Source organism: Callospermophilus lateralis, chromosome 9 (assembly GCF_048772815.1).
Source record: "Callospermophilus lateralis isolate mCalLat2 chromosome 9, mCalLat2.hap1, whole genome shotgun sequence".
NCBI classification, from domain to species: Eukaryota; Metazoa; Chordata; class Mammalia; order Rodentia; family Sciuridae; genus Callospermophilus; species Callospermophilus lateralis.
Window position 1 is genome coordinate 61,432,052 of NC_135313.1, and position 23,615 is coordinate 61,455,666.

At 37.2% G+C, this 23,615-nt stretch overlaps 1 protein-coding gene across 3 annotated transcripts in view; it reads left to right on the plus strand.

Annotated features, from left to right (window-relative positions):
• Positions 1 to 23,615, plus strand: part of Abcb11 (ATP binding cassette subfamily B member 11) — a 79,090-nt gene that overhangs the window by 23,172 nt on the left and 32,303 nt on the right. For 2 of the 3 annotated variants that reach the window (XM_076866116.2, XM_076866115.2), the window contains exons 10-17: positions 8,857 to 8,970; positions 10,353 to 10,463; positions 12,311 to 12,436; positions 13,888 to 14,091; positions 15,698 to 15,868; positions 16,279 to 16,480; positions 17,313 to 17,376; positions 21,659 to 21,758. In XM_076866116.2, the coding sequence (XP_076722231.2) occupies positions 8,857 to 8,970; positions 10,353 to 10,463; positions 12,311 to 12,436; positions 13,888 to 14,091; positions 15,698 to 15,868; positions 16,279 to 16,480; positions 17,313 to 17,376; positions 21,659 to 21,758 (1,092 nt within the window). Of the gene's footprint in view, positions 1 to 8,856; positions 8,971 to 10,352; positions 10,464 to 12,310; positions 12,437 to 13,887; positions 14,092 to 15,697; positions 15,869 to 16,278; positions 16,481 to 17,306; positions 17,377 to 21,658; positions 21,759 to 23,615 lie in introns of all 3 variants that reach the window. The other variant, XM_076866114.2, reaches the window with a different exon arrangement.

Sequence of the window (23,615 nt, forward strand, 5' to 3'; positions counted from 1 at the left end):
TTACACGTGTGGTTTATTCCTTTAGTGTCTGAGGGAGGAAAAAAAAAATCAATGATCCGACAGAGTCTATCTGCAGAAAAACAATACTTAGGCATTCCATAGTGAAGAGCTGCTGAGCATTTGGATTGATTAGACCCGTAATTTAATGATTTCTAATTAACTGAAACTATTATAGCTATAAATTGATGGTTTTCTGCCTGAGTCCAAATGATACTATGCCAAGAAAATGGAAAGTCAGTGATCCTCAGTTAAAAATTAGCAAATCACATGATTTAGTTTAATTACAGTGCAAGCTCTGTATTTAATGGACACATTTGTGAAACATAACGAGTTACGTATAGAGTCAATAATATCCTCAACTGAGCAGACAATACAAACAGACTTTATCGTTCATTTGTGCTGTGTCATGCCATCACTAATGCCATAGCCACTTTAACTGTCAGTGTCCTTTCCATCAGTTATTCATTCACTAAGTAATTATTGAGCATCTACTGTATGCCAGAGTCATCCAAAGTTCAGGGGATTGAATAGTGAGCAAAAGAAACTTTTTTTTGTGTGTGTGTGTGTTTTGTTTTGTTGTGGCTTGATGGGATTCACAGTTTAATGGGAAAGACAAGTAATAATTAAATAATCGTGTAAGTGCATAATGGCAAATGGCAAGATGAGCTTCAGAGGACAAAGAATCCTGAGAGTGAATAGCAGGGTGACCAGTGTGGCTGGGGTCAGGGAAGGCTTCCCATCCTGTTTCCTCTACCATTGTCTTTCCTCCTTAGCAGTGGTCTGCACTGGCCCCCTGGATTCTCAGCTGAATGTCACTTTCCCACTTGGCCTTCCATCCCCATCCAGTCTGTCATTCTTTCTCATGGCATTTACAGCTTTTCTTTGGCACACTTGTCTCACATGGAGCATTTGTGCTTATTTATATGTGTCCTCATCCCTTTCTGCCCTCAGACAGTAAAGTCTATGAGGTAATTGAAGTAAAAATAGAATACTTGTTTTATTTGAGCTCTCAGGGAGATGGGAAATCGCTTTATATAAGATTCTTAAATAATGCCAGGTACAGTGGTGCACACCTGTAATCCTAGCTACTCAGAGGCTGAGGCAGGAGGGTTGTGAGTTCAAAGCCAGTCTGGGCAAAAAAGCTAGACCCATCCCAAACAAAAGAAGGCAAAACAACAACAAAAAACAAAACAAACGAAAGATTCCTAAATAAAATGTTTGGGCTGCACATTCTGGATGGAACAGGTACAATTAAACTACAAAATATATCAAAATCATGTATTTTCCAGCTATAAATATAGCTAAAAGGGCTGGGAATATAGCTCAGTTGGTAGAGTGCTTGCCTTGCATGCACAAGGCCCTGGGTTCAATCCCCCAGCACCACACGTGTGTGTGCGTGCACACACACACACACACACACACACACACATTTATCTGAAAGCTTATAGTTTGAGATCTACTGTTTTAATATAAATATATTTTTAAAGAAAATTGAATAAGATTTTTATTTCAAATAGCAATGATTAGGACCGGGATGTAGCTCAGTGGTAGAGGACCTGCTTAGCATACTTGAGACCTCCAGTTTAATCTCCAACACCACCAACAAACAACAAACAAATGATTGACTTTATTTCATTAAGAGCATCATAATACACTAAAATATGAACATCTGCCATGTCATTGAGCTTAGTTTAAAAAACTAAATATGATAATACATATTAAAATGTTTTATAAACTTTAAAAGGGAAAGTGTTACTATTCCTTACAACTTAGACATAGTTTTGTACATTAGGAAAGTGAAAATATTGAAGGTATGAAATCTCACTCTGAAGTCCTTTGTCTTTATTGATCCAAATGCTTCTAAAAGCTCTTGACATTTACCAAACCAGGATTACCAGTAGATGGCTTTAGCCTCAGCTGCTTCTATCTGCTCACTCTGTAGAAAGGCCCGCACAGAGAAAGCCCTCCTTCATTTCATTCCGTGCCTACAACAAGAGGGCAGAGGAATGCACCAATGACAGTTCAGAGGGGAAATGAATTGATAAATTGAAAATTGAATAATACACAATTCCAGTTGGAAGCACTGAATAAAAATCCTGCTGGTAACTCTCTCTAGCGAGAATCCAGTCTTATGGTTCTGATCTTTAACTCTCCTGCCAGTTGGACTATGGGCTACTTTAGATTTTCTGTGAATAATTCATTCTTTTACTGAGTATTTCTTAAGTACTTACTGTGTGAGGACATGACATACTATGTTTCTCTAACATTTTAATCATCAGTTATGAACTACTTACTCCTAACCTATTCCTATGAACCTCTGCCTAAGGAAGTGCCTCTTTTGGAAGAGGAGAGTCATCCTTTAGCAGCATAATCCTCTCTCTCTTACACACACACAGTTTTAAGAAGCAAACTATGAAGATTAAGTACTCTAGAGCTGAGTTGAATGTTTTAATCAATCAACTAATTTACAATTAGGTTAATCTAGCATATTTTGTGATACACAAAATCATTACTGTTTACATGGTAATTGGGCATAAATGGTAAGTGGTTCACATAGTGACTGTAATTAGTATCACTTATATTTAGACAAAAATCTACTCTGTAGTCTCTTAGGAAAGAATGTTGGGCAACTGAATGGGGCAAAAGGTCTCTCGAGTTTCAGGTTTCAATGATAAAAACAATAACAGTAATAGAAAGTCCCATCCACTCAGCATGCACACGGTGTCAAGCACTGAGTGGTGAGGTATTTCATATATTACCACAGGTCATACAGCTGAATTCTGTAATTGGCGTCATTATACTACCACTTCAAAAATAAAGGGGAGGCCATGAAGTAAAAAAAATGTGCCGAATGGTATAGAGCATGACTTGAACTCGGGTCTCTGAGACTCCATAGAACCACTATTTTCCTGCCTCCAGATCTATCTTCTAGGGAACCACAGGCCCCCTTCCTCCAGCACAGCCTACACACTTTGTTCTGCAGTAGCCTCTTTTCCCACTGTTCTGTCCACAGGGTTAAAGGGTATGATATTTGGGGTGAAAAAATGCTGCTCTATTGGGATGCGTTGTCTACTGTGACAGTTTGGGGCACATGCATCCGTCCTGTCTCATGCACTCTCCCCTAAGAACCTCCAGGAAGACACTTGCATGAAGCCACAGCTTGCAAAGCCAGGATGAGCAAGAGTTTGACTCCAAACCTCAATTTAAGCCTCCAATGAGTTAGAAAAATACATCCCTCAGGTCAAATCCAGTCCACCACCTGTTTTTACAAAGTGTTTTATTGGGACATAGCCACAGGCATTTATTCCTTATTATTCATGGCTGCTTTTGTACTACATGGTGGAGTTGAGTAATTGAGAGCCCATGTGGCCTGGCAAGCCTGAACTGTACGGTATTTGGCCTTTATAGAAGATGTTTGCCCACCCAAGATTTAGGGCACAGAAAGGCTTCCCTTACTGAGATAGTAAGACTTCTGATAATGGTGGTCTTAAGCCAATTTAGGTCATAAGAACTGTTCTGTCTGCTGACCTTTCCACCTTGTAAGAGTGAGTTCTCAATATTTTCTTCATCACTATCATTCATTTATGTGACCAGTGATGGATTAACTGTCTTTATACACATTTTCTCACTTAATCTTCCTAACAATCCTGCAAAGTATATATTATCATTACCCCTCTGTTCCAGATAAAGACATTGGGGCTTGAAATATTTAAGTAACTTGACCATGGGAGGAAGCTTCTGTTGTGATAGAAGAAAGGGAACAAGGACAGATGAAAAGATCACTTATCCCCATGGATAGGGTGTGTAATTAAGGGAGAAAGCATAAATTTAGCCCACCACCCATGTGGAGCAGCCCTGGCCCTGTTAATCATCCTGATGTATGGAATGTAGAGGCTTCTGGAGAGGGAAGAAAATGGCTGGAAGACTAAGAAAGTCCACAGAGCAACTGCTCCAACCACAAGGAAGAAACAGAATGAGGAGATCCTCTGGGGAAATTTGCTTTGACGAGACACAACCAGTAGGTAGGGTCTGGTCTATGGAAACCTCCATGCTGGGATCATTTGATTACCTGAAAAGGCTATATTCACACAGGTGTCAACTTCACCTTGGTAAGAAGGCGTGACCAGTGAAAGATCCTCCATGTGAGTCATATGACTAGTATATATTCTTTGGTTGACAGGAGGGATAAGAGGAGACTTGTGTCTCTTCTAGAGATCAACTTGAGAAATGGCTTCATTGCTTCTTCCTTGTCTTTATGAAGACCATTGGTACAAGCCAGTATTATCCTGCTACCAAAACCTGACAAGCACACAACAATAACAACAAAAAGAAAGTGGCAGACTAATATTCTTGATTAATATGGATGCAAAAATCCTCAGTAAATACTTGCAAAACAAATTAAACATCACATTTAAAAGATCATACCCCATGATAGAGTTGGCTTCATTGTAGGGATGCAAGGTTGGTTCAACTTATGCAATCCAATAAATGGACTACAACACATAAATAGAACCAAGGGAAGAAAATCACATAGTCATCTCAGTAGATGTAGAAAAAGTCTTTGATAAAATTCAACATTACTTTATGATAAAAACCCTTAATAAATATAGAAGGATCATTCCTCAACATAATAAAGGCTATATACAACAAATCCATAGCCAATATCATACTGAATAAGGAAAAACTAAAAACATTTCCTCTAAAATCAGGAACAAGGCAAGGGTGTCCACTCCCACAATTATTTTTTTTAATATTTATTTTTTAGGTGTAGATGGACACAACACAATGCCTTTATTTGCATGTGGTACTGAGGATCAAATCTGGGTCCCACCCTTGCTAGGCGAGCGCTCTACTGCTGAGCCATAATCCCAGCCCCTCCCACAATAATTATTTGATATAGCACTGGAAATTACCCAGAGCAATCAGGCAAGAGAAAAAAAATAAAAGAGATACCAGTAGGAAAAGAGAAATGTCAAATAATCCTGGTATGCAGATTATATGATGCTGCACCTAGAAAACCCTGGAGAGTCCACCAAAAGCCTCTTAGAATTAATAAAAAATTTAGCAAAGTAGCAGGATACAAAATCAACATACAAATGTTGCCAGCTTTCTTTACACCAATAATAAACTCACTGAGAAAGAAATCGGGAAATCCCTGTTACTTGGGAGGATGAGGCAGGAGACCCCCAAGTTTGAGGTGAGTTTCAGCAACTTAGTGAAATCTTGTCTCAAAAGTAAAAATAAAAAGAAAGAAAGGGGGATATAACAGTGATAGAGTGCCTCTGAAGTCAATCCCCAGTACTGAAGAAAAAAAAATTAAGAAGAAATAAAAGGGAAAACAATCCCATTTACAATAGCCAAAAAAAAAAAAAAAAAAAAAAAAAAAAAAAGAAAGAAAGAAAGAAAAAGAAAAGAAAAGAAATCAACAAAAATAAAACCTGGGAATAAGCCTTGCCTAACAGAGGAGATGAAAAATCTCTACAATGAAAATTATAAATTGCTAAAGAAATAAAGAAAACAATAGAAGAGAGAAGGACACTTCATGTTAATGGAGTATGACAATTAAGATGGTTATTCTACTAAAAGTGATCTACAAATCTAATGCAATGCCCATTAAGGTACCAATGACATCCTTCACATGACCAAAAAAAAAAAAAATTATAAAATTCATACGGAAACACAAATGACCCAAATAGTCAAAGCAATTCTGAGAAAAAAGAACAATGCTAGAGGTAGCACAATATCTGATTTTGTAGTATATTATAGAGCCTTGAAACAAAACAGCAGGTTTTGGCATAAAAATATACATGTAGATCAATGGAATAGAATAGAAGACTCAGGAATAAACCCACACATCCATAACCATCTGGTCTCAGACAAAGGAACCAAAAACATGTGTTGGAGAAATGACAGCCTTTTCAACAAATAGTGCTGGGAAAACTGGATATCTACATGTAGAAGTCTGAAACTGTATCTCTACCTCTTACCCTGTATAAAAATCAATTCAAAATGAATCAAAGACCTTAATGTAAGCTGACAACTTTGAAATTGCTGGAGGAAAACATAAGGGGGAAATAATTCAATATATTGGTCTAGGCAAGGATTTCCTGAATGGAATTCCAATAGCTCAAGAAATCATAGCAAGAATTGACAAATAGGATTACATCAAATTAAAAAGCTTCTGCACAACAAAGGAGACAATCGATGGGATGAACAGTCAGCCTACAGAATAGGAGAAAAAAAAAAAAATGCCAGCTATTCAGGTATCTCAACTACAGAAAGAACTCAAAAAATTCAATGCCAAGGGGACTGGGGTTGTGAGAGCGCTTGCCTAGCACGTGTGAGGCATCCTCAGCATCACATAAAAATAAATAAATAAATAAAGGTATTGTGTCCAACTGCAACTAAAAAATAAATATTAAAAAAATTCAATACCGGGCCGGACGCAGCCGCTGCGTGTGGTGTGTTGCGGGAAGTGGCGCTAGGCGGCCGCGGAGCGGCGGGAAGATGGAGCTACAAGCGCAGCTCCGGCGCTGGCGGTGGACCATGGACCGATTTAATTTTGGTTGCTGTTACTACTGATATCTGAGCCAAAGTGATGCTGCTAACTGAGGGAAGTTCTGCAACTTGTAAGTTAACAATTACATGATTGTGAGCCATGCCTTTAGTGAAGAGGAACATTGAACCCCGGCACTTGTGCCAGGGAGCTCTGCTGGAAGGAATTACCAGTGAACTTGAATGTGTAACCAGCAGTAATCTTGCTGCAATCATATGCCAGCTAAGCAGTCTGAGACTCTTGCAATCAGTTGAAGACCTTAAGATAGAAGAATGAAGTCCCCCAGGTAGATGGTATTCTATCTGCACCCCTAGACTTGAGACATCAACTCTTCCTTGGATCTGCTGCCTGCCATCCTGCAGTGCAGATTTCAAAAGTGCCAGCTCCTCTATATTGTGTGAGCCAATTACTTAAAATACACTCCTTTCTCTCTCTTTTTCTCACATCCCCCACTACATATTATTAATTTTGTTTTTCAGGAGAATCTTGTTGAAGATGCCATTATTATACATTGTTTGAATGTATATAAGGTGATATTCCATATTTTTAAAGTTGCTTAGTCATTGGAGTTTTTCCACATGCATACACACACAACATAATGATATATTTTGGCTAGTGTCATTCCCAAGTATTTACCCTCCATGTTTGTCACAAAATATTTGTGCTTATTCCTAGTTTATAATTCACCTTTTAGTGGAAAGTCTCTTGCCCCTTTCTTCCCTATTTCTGCTCCATAATTTCTAAAGGAGTTTTATAAAACTTTGAAAATGAGAATCTACTTAATGAACTTGTAAATATGCATGATAATGAATAATTATTTTTTCAAACTCCAAATGTTTTTTTATTTGCAATTATATTTCAAGAAATCATGGTTCTTGGTATGGAACAATGACATGTCATAATAAAAAAGTAGAATGAGAAAAAATATTCAATGCCAAGAAAAAAACATGTTATCTAATCAGTAAATGGGCAAATAAGCTGAACTGACATTTCTCAAAAGAAGCACAAATAGCCAATAAATATATGAAAAAATGCTCAAGATCTTTAGCCATCAGGGAAATGCAAATCCAAGTGACATTAACATTCCATCTCACCCTAGTCATAGTTGTTATTATCAAGAAAACAAAAAATAACAAGTGCTGGTGAGAATGAAGGGAATCCTTTTATACTGTTTATGAGAATGTAAATTAGTACAGCCACTATGGAAAACAGTATGGAGATGCCTCAAAAAAACTAAAAATAGAATACCATATGATCTATGACAGGAAAGTAGTAAGGGGACAATCAGAAAAGGGAAAGAAGATGAGGGGGTGGAGGATGAGGCTAAGTGATGTTCATAGGGAGTGTGGATGTGATTTAAGCAAGTTATGTGTAAGTACGTAAGTATGATGGAACCCATTATTTTGTACAATTAATATGTGTTAATAATTATAAGAAAAATTTTAAATTAAAAAGATTTAACACAGAATGCTATTTGGAAGGAACATCCATGATCAAGTAGTCTTTCCCAAACTTAAAGAGATGGCTAAGTTGGCAAGTCAACGGATAGCTTCCCCAGCTGTGTGCAGGAACCTGGCCATTCCACCTGAAATGCAGCCAGCCACAGATGAGGTTGGGAGCTACATAGCATGGTAGTCAAATGCCTGGATTCAAACACTACTAAGTACATATTGTAACCTAGGGCAAATGAGGGATCTTCCAAATATGTCTGTTTCCTCTTTGTTGTGACAATTAAATGAAGTAATAGAGATAAAGCACTTACAACATACTTGTTATCATTGTTAGCAGTAGAACAACATTAGTAGCAGTAGCAACAATAGTTATCCTAGTGACAAGCATACTAGTAGCAGTAATGGCAGATTGATTTTGCATGAACCAACTTCTAGGACAATCATGCCAACCTTAGTATGTCTATTATTTAGGTTACCCTTCAACTAGAAAACCATTATAAGGCTGAGTATATAACAAATCCAATGGATTATCTAACTATTCTAACCTCCTTTGTGTATATGTGTTGCCTTGCTTCCACATATTATTTTTCCTACTTTCTAGAAGAATGATGTTCAGGAAAAAAATGTAGTTTTAGAAATCACAATAGTGGAGAGATTGGAGATACTTTATAGAACAAAAACTAGGTCAGACCTTTCCAAGCACCAAAGAGTCATTTAGCTTTCAAACTCCTGTGGAAGAATATTTCTGAGATATCTTTCAGTTTCCAGAGATGACCCAAATGGTAGGAGCATACTATTTACAAATTGGCAAAAAACACATTAAAAACTATTTCCCTCTTTTCATTTCAGATTTTCTTCAGTGTCTTAACAGGAGCTTTGAATCTTGGCAATGCATCTTCTTGTTTGGAAGCCTTTGCTGCTGGGCGTGCAGCAGCCGTCAGTATTTTTGAGACAATAGACAGGGTATGTAAAAGCCAAAAGGAAAGGCCAGTAGGGGGTGGGTGGGGTGAAGCAGGGAATGAACCCTAAAGGAATTTCTTCTAACATTAAAAAGTATGAGGAGCTTGCAACTGGGGTTTTGGCTCAAGTGGTAGAGCACTCGCCTAGCACATGTGAGGCACTGGGTTTGATCCTCAGCACCATATAAAAATAAAATAAAGACATTGTATCCACCTAAAACTAAAATATATTTTAAAAATATTGTTAGAAAGCATATAAAAGTGATGCTTTATTCAGTCTCATTTTAGGTTTGTTATATGTTCAAATTAAATACATAGCCCTGTGAAATTATGACTAAAAATTACGACATTTAAAGATTATTGTATTACTCTTATTAAAGATCCAAGAAGAAAGTAGATAACATCATATCCCCAAGCAGAACTATGGTGGTGAATTTCTATTACCAGACACGAAAGAGGGAAGAAGTTGAACCTGGAGTATTTTGGTAGCATGAGGTTAACCACCCTTGACTGGTTAACCAGAATGGTTAAATTCTAGATTAGACTTTCTACTAACAAGAACGGTGGAATTCAGTATACTCAATTGAAAGGTGGTAACATCTGAAGACTCTGTTGGCCAAGAGTTCTTTGTATTTATTTTTATGGATTATTTTTAGTCATATGTGACAGTAGAATCCATTTTGATAAAATCATATAAGCATAGTTTATTTCTTATTCTAATTAGGACCCTATTCTTATGGATGTAAACAATGGTGGGATTCAATTGGGTATTTTTATATATAGTTCTAATCATCATCTATATTATGTCCTCAGTGAGTCCCAGTGGCTCCCATCTTAGTTGATTACTTGTGTGGCCCCAGGCAAGAAACAATTTATCTGAGATTCCTCCACTTCCTTACCTGAAAAATAGGCACATCACTTGTCTAGATAGGTTACAATGACAATTATGTAAATGAAAAAGTACATTAAAATTTCTACACATTGCTTCCCATAATATTTAAATAATGTGATTAATGTATAATTTAATGCATTATAACAAACATTAATAACATTTTAAGTTAACAACATGGTAATATAATATATACATATCTCATAGCAATAATTCAATAAATATTAACTAAATGACTAAAATATGTATTATTATATTAAGGTATCACATTTAATAATAATATGCAGTAATATAATAGTTCAAAAGTAGTAGTGATTATTATCATTATTATTCACTATTATTAATAAATATTTAATGCAGAAGCAATTTATCTTTAGCATATCTCTGCAGTGTTTTACCTACTGGTTGTTCTGTTTTATGAGTTAACACAAATTAAAATGGACAGTAAATGCATATAGCATGTGTTGTTGCTACATCTCTCCTGAATTGCCCTCCAGAAACCCATGATTGACAGCATGTCAGAAGATGGTTATAAGCTGGATAGAGTCAAGGGTGAAATTGAATTCCATAATGTGACCTTTCACTATCCCTCCAGACCAAAGGTGAAGGTGAGTGCCAGTTTTTTCCCTGAAAAGGGTAAACATTTGTTTTTGATTATTCATTTCCAGAGCCATTACTTGTTTCCTGAGGCCTGACTCAGTTTCCAGTAACTGGGAACAGAGATAGGTTTCTCTGGAAGTATCACTGGGTGTGGTGCCATCTTAAGCGACACACCTCATTGTTTTGTGATAATTAATTGTGTAAATCCCTGTGGTTGGAACACAGACAGTCTCACAGAACATTCAGGTTAGGTCAAGGATATGATGCTCTGTTGAAATGAGTGTCAGAGCCTGTCATTCTAAGCACATGGTAAACAGGCCGTAAGCAACCCCAGCAATCAAGGTGCAGGGCTTCATCACCACCTCCTTACAGACTGCAGAAGGTGGAGCACTCTGAGGGAGTAGGTCAGAGTGACAAAGGGAAGCCACTGTCTGTGGCTTTTTACATACTATCTGTAAGCTCACCAGGGTCACCGCATTAGTCTTTAGAGAAGGTACCCTGGTGATATTATGCTTGTGTACCTTGTGCTAGGTGACTATCCAGGCCACATGGTGAAGGAAATTTACAGTTTTCTGAAACTACAAAGCAAGATCTTTAAAAAGACATTCTACTCTTCAGGAAAATTAGGATCCATGTCCCCCTGAATAAATTGACTTTGAAATGAGATTTATTCCTCATTTTTAACAGAGTTATCTCTGGTCTCTTTTTCTTAATAATATTTCTGTTATCCCCACAGAACTAAATCCCACCTTGTTAGCCTAACTTTATTCTCATTCTATACACCTATAATGTAGGCATATATGTAAAAGCATAAAGTATAAGTAAATATATACTCTGTTTACATATTTGAAGTATATTTTTATCATTATGTATTGCATATGTACCTAAACATCAAATGCCATAATATATGTTAAAAGTGCTTCGTAATGCCCAAATCACAAAGTAGTATTCACTCAGTAAATATTTAGGAATGAATGTCTAAAACTTTCTTCATAGTACCTATTTGGAATCAGCTCATTGTAGCAGCTCAATAAATACTGGTTGAATTGAGACATTGATTTCATTTCTGTTTTATCTTTTATTCTCAATGGCAATAATTTGCTTTGGTAAAATTCTCTGTTTTGGGGAGCTTACAGTCCAAAACAGGCCAGAAAGTGGAAATATATTTGCAAGATTGATTTTCCAGTGTGAAATCAAAGATGTGAGATTTGGTCACACAAGAACCCCCAAACCACCTTCACACAATCAATACAAAAATCACCTCTCATTGATAAAATATTCAGCAGATAGTTGCAAATGAACTGCTCATTCTTGACCCCAGCCGGCATTCAGTGCTTGGGACCTAGAAACACACCACAAAAACTTTTTAGGTTAAGGTATTCAAGTAAGATGCCCGCACACTATACAGTATATTACAGCTTAAAAATCTACAAGTCAGTTTGTTGCTAATTGTTGGTCAGGAAAGTAGCATTGTGTGTCTAACTTACTGGAGTTTTTCTTTAATAATTGGGACAGTCTCCTGTAGGTATCCTAGTATGTCAGAAGTGTTTTTAAGTTAGATTTTGAAACATAATTTTAGAAGTCAGCCTGGCTTAGTTATTTTACCAGTGTTAGCACATATCATTATTTGTTGGCTGCAGTTATTAAGTAATTGGCAAATGCTAAAACCTGATCCTAGGCCTGTTTCCTTTTGCTGGTGATGGACGGGTATTGAGGGCTGTGCCGTGGAACATATGTAAACTTGCATGCACACTCACACACACAGTGATCTCACAGAGCATCCTAACTTATAACCTAGTTGCCTGATTGGCAGCGCAGTGATAATCTGAACTTTTAAATTTTCTTTTCCTTTCAGAGTTTAAGTAACCTCAGCATGGTCATTAAACCAGGGGAAATGACAGCTCTAGTAGGATCTAGTGGAAGTGGGAAAAGTACGGCACTGCAGCTTATTCAGAGATTCTACGACCCCTGTGAAGGCATGGTATGTGTCTTCCAGAAACTTCTCAACTCATGGGGACAGGGAAATGCAAAAGTGGTGCTCTACTGTCAAACTGAGATTGTTCTGGCTCACACAGATTTAATGACTTCTTACTGAATAGAGAAGACGAACTCCCTGCGTAGGGACAGTATTCAGTGACTAACCTGTCATTCTATTCGCTCAGTAACCACTGAACATTTGAACTGGTGCTGCTGCTTTCACAGTGAACTACCTATTACCCTTCTTTCCTTACGTTGCAACAAAATCATTATTGATTCCTTATGATTTACAAATGCCAAGTATGGGAAAGCTGGCATAGCTAGAAATAAACAAAGAATTGCCCTTGATTATCACTTCAAAAAGCTGGGTTTAAGAAAACCTTTTCTATATACAATTCCTCAAAGGATGTGATCTCTTTTTCCTTGTATTTATTTGAGTAAACATAGACTAAAATTAAGAAAATAAATACTGTTAATAATCACCACTTACTTGCCACATATTATATGTCAAATACTTCATAAAAATGATTTTCCTTATTTTCACAATGACCCCAAAAGGTACATATCCCCATTTAACAAATGAGGGAACAGAGTGTCAAAAAGATCAGGAATGGCCTCAAGTCACTGTGAGGCATGATCAGGCCAGTATTTGAACTCAGGTATGGAGATGCCACATCTTTATACTCTGCCTCAAAATTATTCTTGTCAGCATCTCCTTGGTGCTTTGAGAGATACTTGTTGTGACTGTAGGTTAAATGGCTTCAATGCCACGGGTTCTCAATCATGCATATAATGTTGCTCTGACAAGGCAGAAATAATAGAATTTTCCTTTTCCACAGACATTTCCTTCTCAATTGGGTATTCTTTGCTTACATGTCATCATAATGACTCTCTAATATCTAGAAATATGGTTTTTTGATGTAAAATTTTCACATTTTTCCTAAATAGGAATGATTTTGATTCATTCCCATTTATGCCTTTAGTTGCTTTTGAACAGCTAAGTGTTATTTGATGCATCTTACCAGAAAGTAAGATTTACTATAAAGCATATAAATAAGATAGGGATTATTAATTTATTTTTTAAATAATTTTGAGGTCACTTTTTTGATCAGAAGTCAAAAGATAATAAAATATTCAAAGTGTGGTGAACAACTCAATACTCTTTAGTGAGAAATTAGAAACTTGTCCATTCCTGGGCTAATAATAGTGCGAAATTAAGTAATCATTTGTGTTTCTACACATGTATCATTTGAGTTTCTACAATGAATTGCCCTACAGCTATACATGATTTCAATTATACGTTGTGTCCTAACTAAACAGCCTCACTTCAAGGGGAATTGTGACAGTCACAGTCTTGTCAGCCTCTCTTTTTTTTTCTCCCCTGTGGTCAAGTATCACCTCCTGATTCTGGATCCTGAAGGGATCCAAGCCATGTAATGTTGTTCTGTTCCCTAGGTGACTCTGGATGGCCACGACATTCGCTCTCTTAACATCCAATGGCTGAGAGATCAGATTGGGGTAGTGGAACAAGAGCCAGTTCTGTTCTCCACCACTATTGCAGAAAATATTCGCTATGGCAAGAAAGAGGCGACAATGGAAGACATAATCCGAGCTGCCAAGGAGGCCAACGCCTACAATTTCATCATGACCCTGCCACAGGTACCCTAGCCTCATATTCCAGAAGGAAACCCAGAAGTCAGAAAGAAAAAATTACACAATAGTACACAGTTTAAAAACTTTGAATTCCAAATCATTAAATTCTTTATGCACTTTTTCCTCCTCCTCCTCCTCCTCCTTCTCCGATAGTGTCTCATTAAGTTGCCCAGGCTGCCCTCAAGCTTGTGATCCTCCTGCCTTGGCCGCCTAAGGAGCTGAGATTACAGGCATGCCTAGAGTGAATTATTAAATTCCCAAGGTCATATTTTTGTCTTATGTGTGTAAATGTACCATAAGTTTTCCCTTCTATCTGAAAATACATTGTTTACATATTTAAAATCTGCCAAGCTGGGAAACTTTCTTCTGAAAATCACTCTTTGCTATAGATACAATTTCCATATATTAAGCACCCATCTAAAAAATAGGCTAAATTTGTCATATGGTATTACTTGTGTAGTGCTTTCTTGATGTCTACAACTGTTATTATTTAGTTTTCTTGTACTTAGCTTAAATATTGTGTCCTTGGAACTGCTTCTCACATATTCAAAAACAATTCCTCATACATCTTCATTCTACGCTTCATTCTACTACTACAAAGACCACCTCCATATTATTATATTTATATGGATTTTGCCACGGATGGTCTGCTAAGTCAAAGGAGGATTAATAATAGTTGGCACCTGTATAGAGCTTGCTACATTCCAGGCACTCTTCTAAGGACTTGACATCTATTCACTCATTTAAATCCCCACATTCACCTGGTCAGATGGCAACTATTATTCCCATCTGTAGAAGAGAGAACTGAGGTTCTAATAGGTGAATAACTTGTTCAGAATTATACAAGTAACAGGAGAAACAAGATAGATAACAGATGGTCTGGTTCCAGAGTCAGTGATCTTGAACACTTCCTAATTGGTCTTCTGAATTACCTTTATGAATAAAATTGCAGATATGCACATGTTTTCGCTTCATGACCAAAGAGGAAAAAGCTACACCAGTATCAAACCCAACTTCTCCACTTAACAGCTTTAGAATTTCGATAAGTTTATATTTTATGCCCAGCATTTCCTTATTCACCAGTTGAGGAGAACCACAGTACCTGCCTCAGAACCACTCAAGTGGTAGGTGCACAACTCATGTTGGCTACTAGGAGGCAAGATAAGAAAGACTACTCATGTTCCCATGTAACAATAGGCATGGGGCCCTCTCAGTAACCACATGATGTCCATGGTAACAATCATAAAGCCAGTTTGCTCTTTCATTCACAATATAAAGACAGCTTTAGTATTATGTTTTTCTGGGTTGCCTAACTAGAGAAAGGAGACAAGGACTTGTTTTCACTTTGAAAGCATTTATTTGAAGTTGAGCTACAGAAGAATATTTACACAGCTCAATGCACCTGGGGATAAGAGCATAAATCAATTTCTTTATCTCTTGCGCAGATATTGATTAGTTAATTACTTGTTTGGGGAAGGGATGTTTCTTTTAGTAAAAGTTAGACCTGTGAAAATTCATACTTGAGGAGGCAGTTAGAAGAGACCTTGTGCAGGGTTACCAACAGAAATCACCGAGTTCTTCTCCCTCATGACTCATGTCACTTTTTTCCTAGCAATTTGACACCCTTGTGGGAGAAGGAGGAGGCCAGATGAGTGGTGGCCAGAAACAAAGGATAGCCATTGCCAGAGCCCTTATCCGAAACCCCAAGATCCTCCTTTTGGACATGGCTACCTCAGCCTTGGACAACGAGAGTGAGGCTGTGGTACAAAAATCACTGAATAAGGTTTGTGGAAAGTCTGAGTTTACTTTACAGGGCTAAGGGGTCTACGTATCCTGTGTGATCCTTCAGAAAATATTAGCTGACTACAATCTTTCTCATCTTGATACAACAGTTAGGATTTGGTTCCAAAGGATGCACGTGTAAAATTTAAACTCTTGTTGAGATCTTACATGATTTTTAAAATTCCCTCCCCCTTTTAAAGCTGTTGATTAATAGCAGCAATCAGACCAAAGGATGATGGGATTTATGGCTACAAGAAGCTGTGTTGGCCTTTTCTGGTGTCTGCATAGCCAGTTTAAGGACATTCTCGGGAACCAAGGCTCTGACTTACTTGTGGATTCTGGGACGATCCAAAGATCAAGGCCTACCTTGTCTTACAGTCATGTTTCACCGTGCACTGTATATTCTTGCAGATCCAACACAAGCAAACAACTGTGTCAGTGGCCCATCGTCTATCCACCATCAGATTTGCAGATGTCATCATTGGTTTTGAATGTGGCACAGTTGTGGAAAGAGGCACCCATGAAGAACTGCTAGAAAGGAAAGGCGTTTACTTCACTCTAGTGACTTTGCAAAATCAAGGAAATCAAGACCTTCAGGAAAAGGATGCAAAGGGCAAGTGGTGTTTTCCTTTCACTTGCACGTTAAGTTAGTTTATATTTCCGGGGCTTGACTTTCTGTGCATGTTAATACACACATCTGATTTGTTCTCCCAAAAGTCCTGGCAGGCATTATATAAATGGTAAAGGAAACCACTGAAGTTCAAGAGGTTAGTTGTTTGATCAAATCATAGAGCCAAAGCCAAGTCTTCTAGTTTTTAATTCCATCCCTTTTCTTTACACTTTGCAGACAGGAGAGCCCCTCCTGGAGTGGGTCCTGTATATCCTAGGTGTCTCATTCTTACTAGTAGAGTGAATTAGTCAATTAATAAAAGGTTGTATATATTTTTTCAAGCACAGATAGATGCTTTAGACCCTACTACACCTTCTCTCTATCAATCTGAATTTTCAGACATAGTGGTTGCCCCAAGCTAGATTAACCAGCATTCTGAACTTTTTTCACCATTTCACGTTTAGTCTTGTGAATGTGTCCAGGCATGACTACTGCATACATGGACACCATGAGCTATTCTGAATAAACTTGAAACATTCGGTGGTTCTGTCATATTTTTGCTACTACTAGTGGGTTTCTCCCTAAAGTTGTTTTTATGATTTATGCTGAAAATATACCTATTTCTACAGAAGTAATAGGCTAGCATGTGGTTCAAATTTTTGTTACAATATTCTGGACAAGTTTCAAGCTTTATTTTTTAAGAATAAAATTTTATAGACTATTTTGTCCTTACACATAGTAACTACATTCTAGGCAAATAGAATGATTCTATTTAAATATGGTCTGTTTACTGTATATACTAAGGAGTGACTCCTATTGTGTTGCGTAGAAAAAGATGGAACTGAAGGTGACACGCTTGAGAAGAGCTTTAGCAGAGGGAGCTACCGGGATAGTTTAAGGTAAGCTCAAGGTGCATGGCACACTTTAAAGTTTTCAAATATTCTTAGGCGCCTCAGGCAATATCTTAAGTATATCAAAGAAAGCAGACTCCCAGATCTTACGTAGCAAGAACTACAGATGAATGTTTTGTTGCTGTATTGACATTTATGTCCATAATTCATAGCTTCTTTTGTCTAACTTCAATTTCTCATCTTTTTGAGGGTAGGATCCCCATGGAGGGCTGTCTGGATAAGATGTTGTTTACTAACTGGAGCAGTGGTACACACCTGTAATCCCAGCTGTGGGGGTGGAGGAGGCAGGAGGATGGCACGTTCCAGGCCAACCTAGATGACTTAGACCTTATGGCAAAATATAAAATAAATAGGGCTGGGGATGTCGTTCAGTGGTAGAGCACTACTAAGTACAATCCTCACTACAACACACACACACACACACACACCCACACACACACACGCACGTCATTTATAGAACTTAGGGGATTTAACAAAAATCACTGTTTATGTTTTTCACTAAAGCTAACTGTGGTGTGAACCACTGTCTTATATAAAGGTCATGTTCATACTGTTAACTCCATTCTTTAACCTACTGAGGTACAATTGAATTAAAACATTGCTGCTCCCAGAGTAACCCAATTGAAAACAAATCATTTGTTAACTAGATGAAGTACAAATGTATGTTTTTAGCTTTTAAGTCGTTTTTCTAAATGAGCTATTTATTTTTCTCTGGATCAACATATGAGCATGAACATATTTTTTGGAGTATGCTATTAGCAAGACTATAAATTTTAGTCTTTCATCCTGGCCTATGAGTTTCACTAAAAAAAAAAAAAAAAAATTCTCCCCTAATGTTAAAGGTCTATTTATTAAGAATTCTGCCCAGAAATATGTGTCTATAGTTACGAAAAAAATTAGGAGACTATTAGGTGATGGTTGAAAGCATCTCTCCCCACCACTGCCCTCACCACTTCCTGGACCTATAATGTAAGGCCGTGTTCTGAGCAGACTCAGTTACAGAACTTGCTCAATCAAGATGGCTCACTGTTTACTGAAAAGGAATTAAGATGAAGTAGCCAGCTAACAACTCAATGTGGTCAGATTTATGCACTTTAATATTAAAAATTTTAATAATAAATATTAAATTAAAAGAATAACTCACTAAAAGGTATCGTGCTTTATTTTCAACTGAAAATAGATATTTCAGGTATTAGGGTACTTTTGCTTTTTAAATCTAAATTCTCAGAAGTAGAATGGTTTATGTATTTTTTTTTCTTTTCAGAACAAGCCTCCTTTTTTTTTTTTAAGAAATGCTAATTTTATTTAGTTTTTTGAATTTGGAAAATAACAAAGCAATATCTTCAAGTTAGTGTATAAAGTAAAACCTATGAAAGTTACCAAAAATTTTAGGCAAGTTTTATAAACATCTGGCAGTAAGTTTAGTCATGATAAATGTTAAAATCATTAAAGTTATTAAAACCATAATCTAATGACATGAAGTAACTTCTTAAACACTGAGAATGACCACGCACTTCTGATTGCTAGAACAGTCAAAATGGAGGTGTATGTTATGGTTGTGTCAATAAGAAAATAATTATTTTAAGATGAACAAAACTCTATTCATTATAAGTTATTTATTTACAGTTTATTGTTAGGAACAGATAACCATTTTAATATAAATATTTATTTGGCTATAATTTCTCACAAATTCTTCATTTTAGTGACTAGGATGAGAAATTCAGAAATGCTATCTATACACAGAGAGTAGCTATTAACCACCTGCAGAGAGAAAGATTTATAAGTTTGAGTAAAAAGATCTGTTAAAAATATCTCATTGTATGTGCTGATTATTTTTTTTCTGCTCCAAGATAACTAAATGAAATGTTAATTGGTATTTCGCTTTTTGGCTTCAGTTTTTCAACGCCTGTGTTCCTCTTCAGTGATATATTTTAGGTTCAGGAACCATTTAATGGATAACAGCAAGTAATTTTCTAAATAATAATTGAGAGAGCATTTAGTCCCCAAATTAACATTTTTCTTCATTGTAAAAAGTGGTTCACAGCTTCTGAGATGGGGAAGGCAGATGCTTTAGATTTCTGAAGGGGGGATGTCATAGACTCTGGTCTTGCTGGTAGATAAGTAGGGAACCAGATGGCAGGTAGCATAGGTGCCTAGCACCATTATAGCTCATGGTCTCATGACAGCTTATGTGAGACAGGTGGAACAGTTTAGGAAATGGGGCTGGGGAGAATCTTAAGAAATATAAGATGAAAATGGTAGAAACCCAAGGGTACAGGATATAGGTATTCCTATGTTCAGCACTGGGAGGTAGCCAATTATATCTTAACACCTCATCTGTCACCCATTTCTACCTTGGTGTTCATTGCATTGGGTTTGCATTATACATCTATGACCTTAAGTCTTGTCCCTATCATGTACCTGATCTCCAGGTGACACAATCCTAGTCTTCACCTTCTGAAGAAGATAGTTTAACATTATCTATTTAATCCAAAGAAATAACTCTGGGGAGTTTCAGGACAGATGGGAAGGAATGGGAGTGTTCTAAGGCCAGTTGGAGGACAGGGAGGGGGGCGGGAGTGGTTTCATGTCTGGTCATAGAAGACTGGGCAAGAGTTTGAGTGTGCAAGAACAAGGAAGAGACAGGACTTCAGGTAAATGTACAGCATTGAGCCTAGGTGACTAACAGGATGACAGTGTCATTAACTGAACATGGGAACCTGTTAAAGTAATCAAGTTGGCATGTTACTGCTTTCTTAAGAAGCCTTGGTGAAGTTATAGGCACAGGCACGCATTGGTATTTGCTTCAGTCTACTCTCTCCTGGGTACAAAATGATAGGGGCAACATATGAATGATTCCTTCTAGAGTGTACTAAAGCAGTTGACACAGATCTCCCCATCTCCAACATTCCCCTAACACTACTACTTCAGATTAAGCCTTCCAAAGTACATCTTTGATAATGTAACTTCCTTCCTTCCAACTCTTTGGCATTAACTGTATCAGTTAAGATTCTATTTGCAAATGACTGAATACCTAACCCAACTTGGTTCAACCTTTAAAGGGAAAGAATCAGCCGATATAACCAAATAGCCCAAGGATCCTTACGTCTAAGGCTAGAACTTCAAGGATGTGTTCAAGATAGATGGGTTTCCCTCTTTTCACTGTTGGCCTCACTTTTAGTTCTTAGAGCATCTCAACGTAATTGCTAGCAGCTCCCAGTGCTTATAAGTTAATCTCGAAGAGAATGGGGACCCCCTTTCCCAAGAATCTTGGGGAAAAAAAGAGCCAATCACATCTTATGCTTGTCATGCATTAAATATACTTAACCAGTAACTCTCTGCATGCTTGTTTACACTGTCTTCTCTGTCAGAAATGCTCTTCCCTGTAGTCTACCAATAGCCAAACACTACTTAGCCACCTCTTGATTTGAGACCTTTCTTGGTATCACCTGCCATATGTTTCTTTTCCTTTTGAATTTCCAAAATAGCTATACAAAACTACTTTACCTCACTTAGCCATATGCTTCCTTATATCAAGCTTAGGTGAATGCATTGCTTTTCTATAGGATGAAAATTCCTTGAGGAAGAAGCCTGTGATTGACTAGTCTTTGTGTCTCCCCAGGATTGAGCATTGGTTTGCACGTTGTAGGTCCCAATAAGCTACTGTTGAATGAGTAAATGCATGAATGAATACATTAAGCTAAACTATATTTCAGTAAGATTTGTGTTCATGCATTTCTGTGGGCATTGTATAGCTAGCTCAGAGACAATCTCACTGGGGGCCCTATTTCCTTCTATCAGCTCACTCCTATCCTCGTAACTTTATACTAAACACCAGGAATACTAGAAAGGAAGGGAGGGAGAGGAAAGGGTGGGGGGAGAAAACAAACTCAAAACTCAGACCTGAATCAGAAAGAGGTAAAAGTGAGAGGCCATTGGGTTTGCTATGGCAGTGGTTAGCAGAACCATATGGGCTTGGAATGTGTTTGAGCCTTGGGCCTATTTGAGTGAACTGCTGGGACAAATGTGCTCCTCTTCACTTTCTCCCTCCCTAGCTGCCTTCAAATCCAGGTCCAACAATTGCAAAGCTTGAGTCCCAGAGCAATGAACCCAATTAGCTCTGACCTAATCTGGAGCCTCCCTTCCCTGGTTCCCATGGGACCTACCAAACATTTTTGTTTATTTGACACATGATGTAAATTTGAACACCAACTGAGTCTTGTTCCAGCCTGCCCATCATTTATACACTCTTCCATCTTTCTGTTTACAGAGCTTCTCTCCGGCAACGTTCCAAGTCTCAGCTTTCTCATCTGGTACATGAACCTACATTAGCTGTTGTACATCATAAATCGACTTATGAAGATGAACAGGTCAGGCACCAATCACTCATGCAGGAATGGAAGCAGATTCTCCTGGGGGACCACTGCGTGCCCTTTAAACCTGAACATATGTGGTTCATGAGGTCACACAAAGTAGGAGAACATTAGCGCCTGGTAAAAACTCTATTTTACACCATTTTAAAAAAGAAACATGGATTAGCTAATGAATTACCTTACAGAACACATTAACTAAAACTGGGTTAGTTTTTAGATGCACCCTTCTGATAAACACAGGAAATATGTTTTGTAGATGTGCTTAGTAAATTATTTGCTTTATCTTTTAAAGTTTTAAAGAATTTCCAAAAAGCCCCCTTTTTTCTAAATTTTAAGTATTTTTTTAAGTTATAACAAAATTGGCAAAAGTATTCAATCAACTCTTCAAGTGGTACCTTTAGCTCCATAAATGAGGTCAGATCCTAGATATAATATTATTAAGATTAAGTTTAAGATTAATGGAAACCTGTAAGCTAGAGATGTCAATCTCTAATATTTAGATATCTTTTTCAGTGAAATTGCAAAACAAGGCAGAATGTATAGGAGAGCAAGTCAGAGACAGGTATTAGACATCTTCATATTCTATATCTTCATCGCAGCTATCTTTTAAGATAGGATGTAAACACTGATGGCCAGACACAGACATTTAATAAGACTAGGCCTTATACAAGTCATCACAATTTTTGAATTACAGAGGTCCATTAGGTTTTATGGACATTTATTTACTTTAGACAATTTTATAATAATGTTTTAGGATACATTTAAAATAACAACATTGATTTTAACATAAATTCAAAACAGCCTGAAATTAAAGAAATAGAAGAGGAATCTGCACATATAGCAATAAAAAACTTTCCTCACAAGGATGAAGGTGTCCTGCTGTTGTGGACACTGTGTAACTTTCACATATGACCATCTGTCCTCCTCTAAGCCTTTCCTGGTCCCGGTACTCTAGCTTTCAATACTCCCCACACCCCCACCAGAAGTCCTTCATTGGAAACTTTTGATGGAAATGTCCTTATGGATCTTTCTTTGAAGTCAGGCTGATCTATTCCTTTACTAAATTATAAGCTTAAACTTAACGACTACATCTTATTTGTGTTTGAATGACCTTACGCACCTAGTCTGATGCCTTGCACCAAGTCAGACATCCAGAGACTTTTCAACTGGAATGAAAAATTGAATTTCTACAGTAAAATGAAGCCCAAACTCTCATATTTATCAAAGCAAACAAGTCAGGGAATATTTTAATTACAAGCACATCCATTATGCATGATGTAATTTCAAATTCTCTTCAATAAAATGCCAACATGTGAATCCATTAAGAAATAATTATAAACATGGGCTCTCAATGAAGAAATTTTGGCACTATTTATAACATGTCTATGAAAGATGGATTATTAAGGCTCTCTTTTGTTTTCATGCAATAATATTGAATGAATAGAGGTCTTAATATCTAGCAGAGTTGGTTTAAATAAATTCCAAAGAACACTCTTTGTTTGGAGCAACTGATGAATTGCAGTGAGAGAAAATACATTTTGCAAGCCTGGTTTCTTGCTGCATCCTGCTGTTAAAGATTCATGTCCTCATCTGGTTCTAGAAACAGCTATTTCATATATGTCCATGGTGCCATCACAAGTAACTCCAAGATGTATTAGATAAGAATAGGAGTTTAATAGAACTTCAAGGAAGGACCAGATACTATGACAGAATTTAAATGTAACAGTACTGAGCATATTCAATATTTATATTTCTTTCTAGTTTCTGGGTAAATGGTGAGAAAAGTGAGAGGAAGGAGGGAGAAGAGGAAGGGAAAGCTGACCTCCTGCTGTTACTGTTAAAGCTGGTGGATGG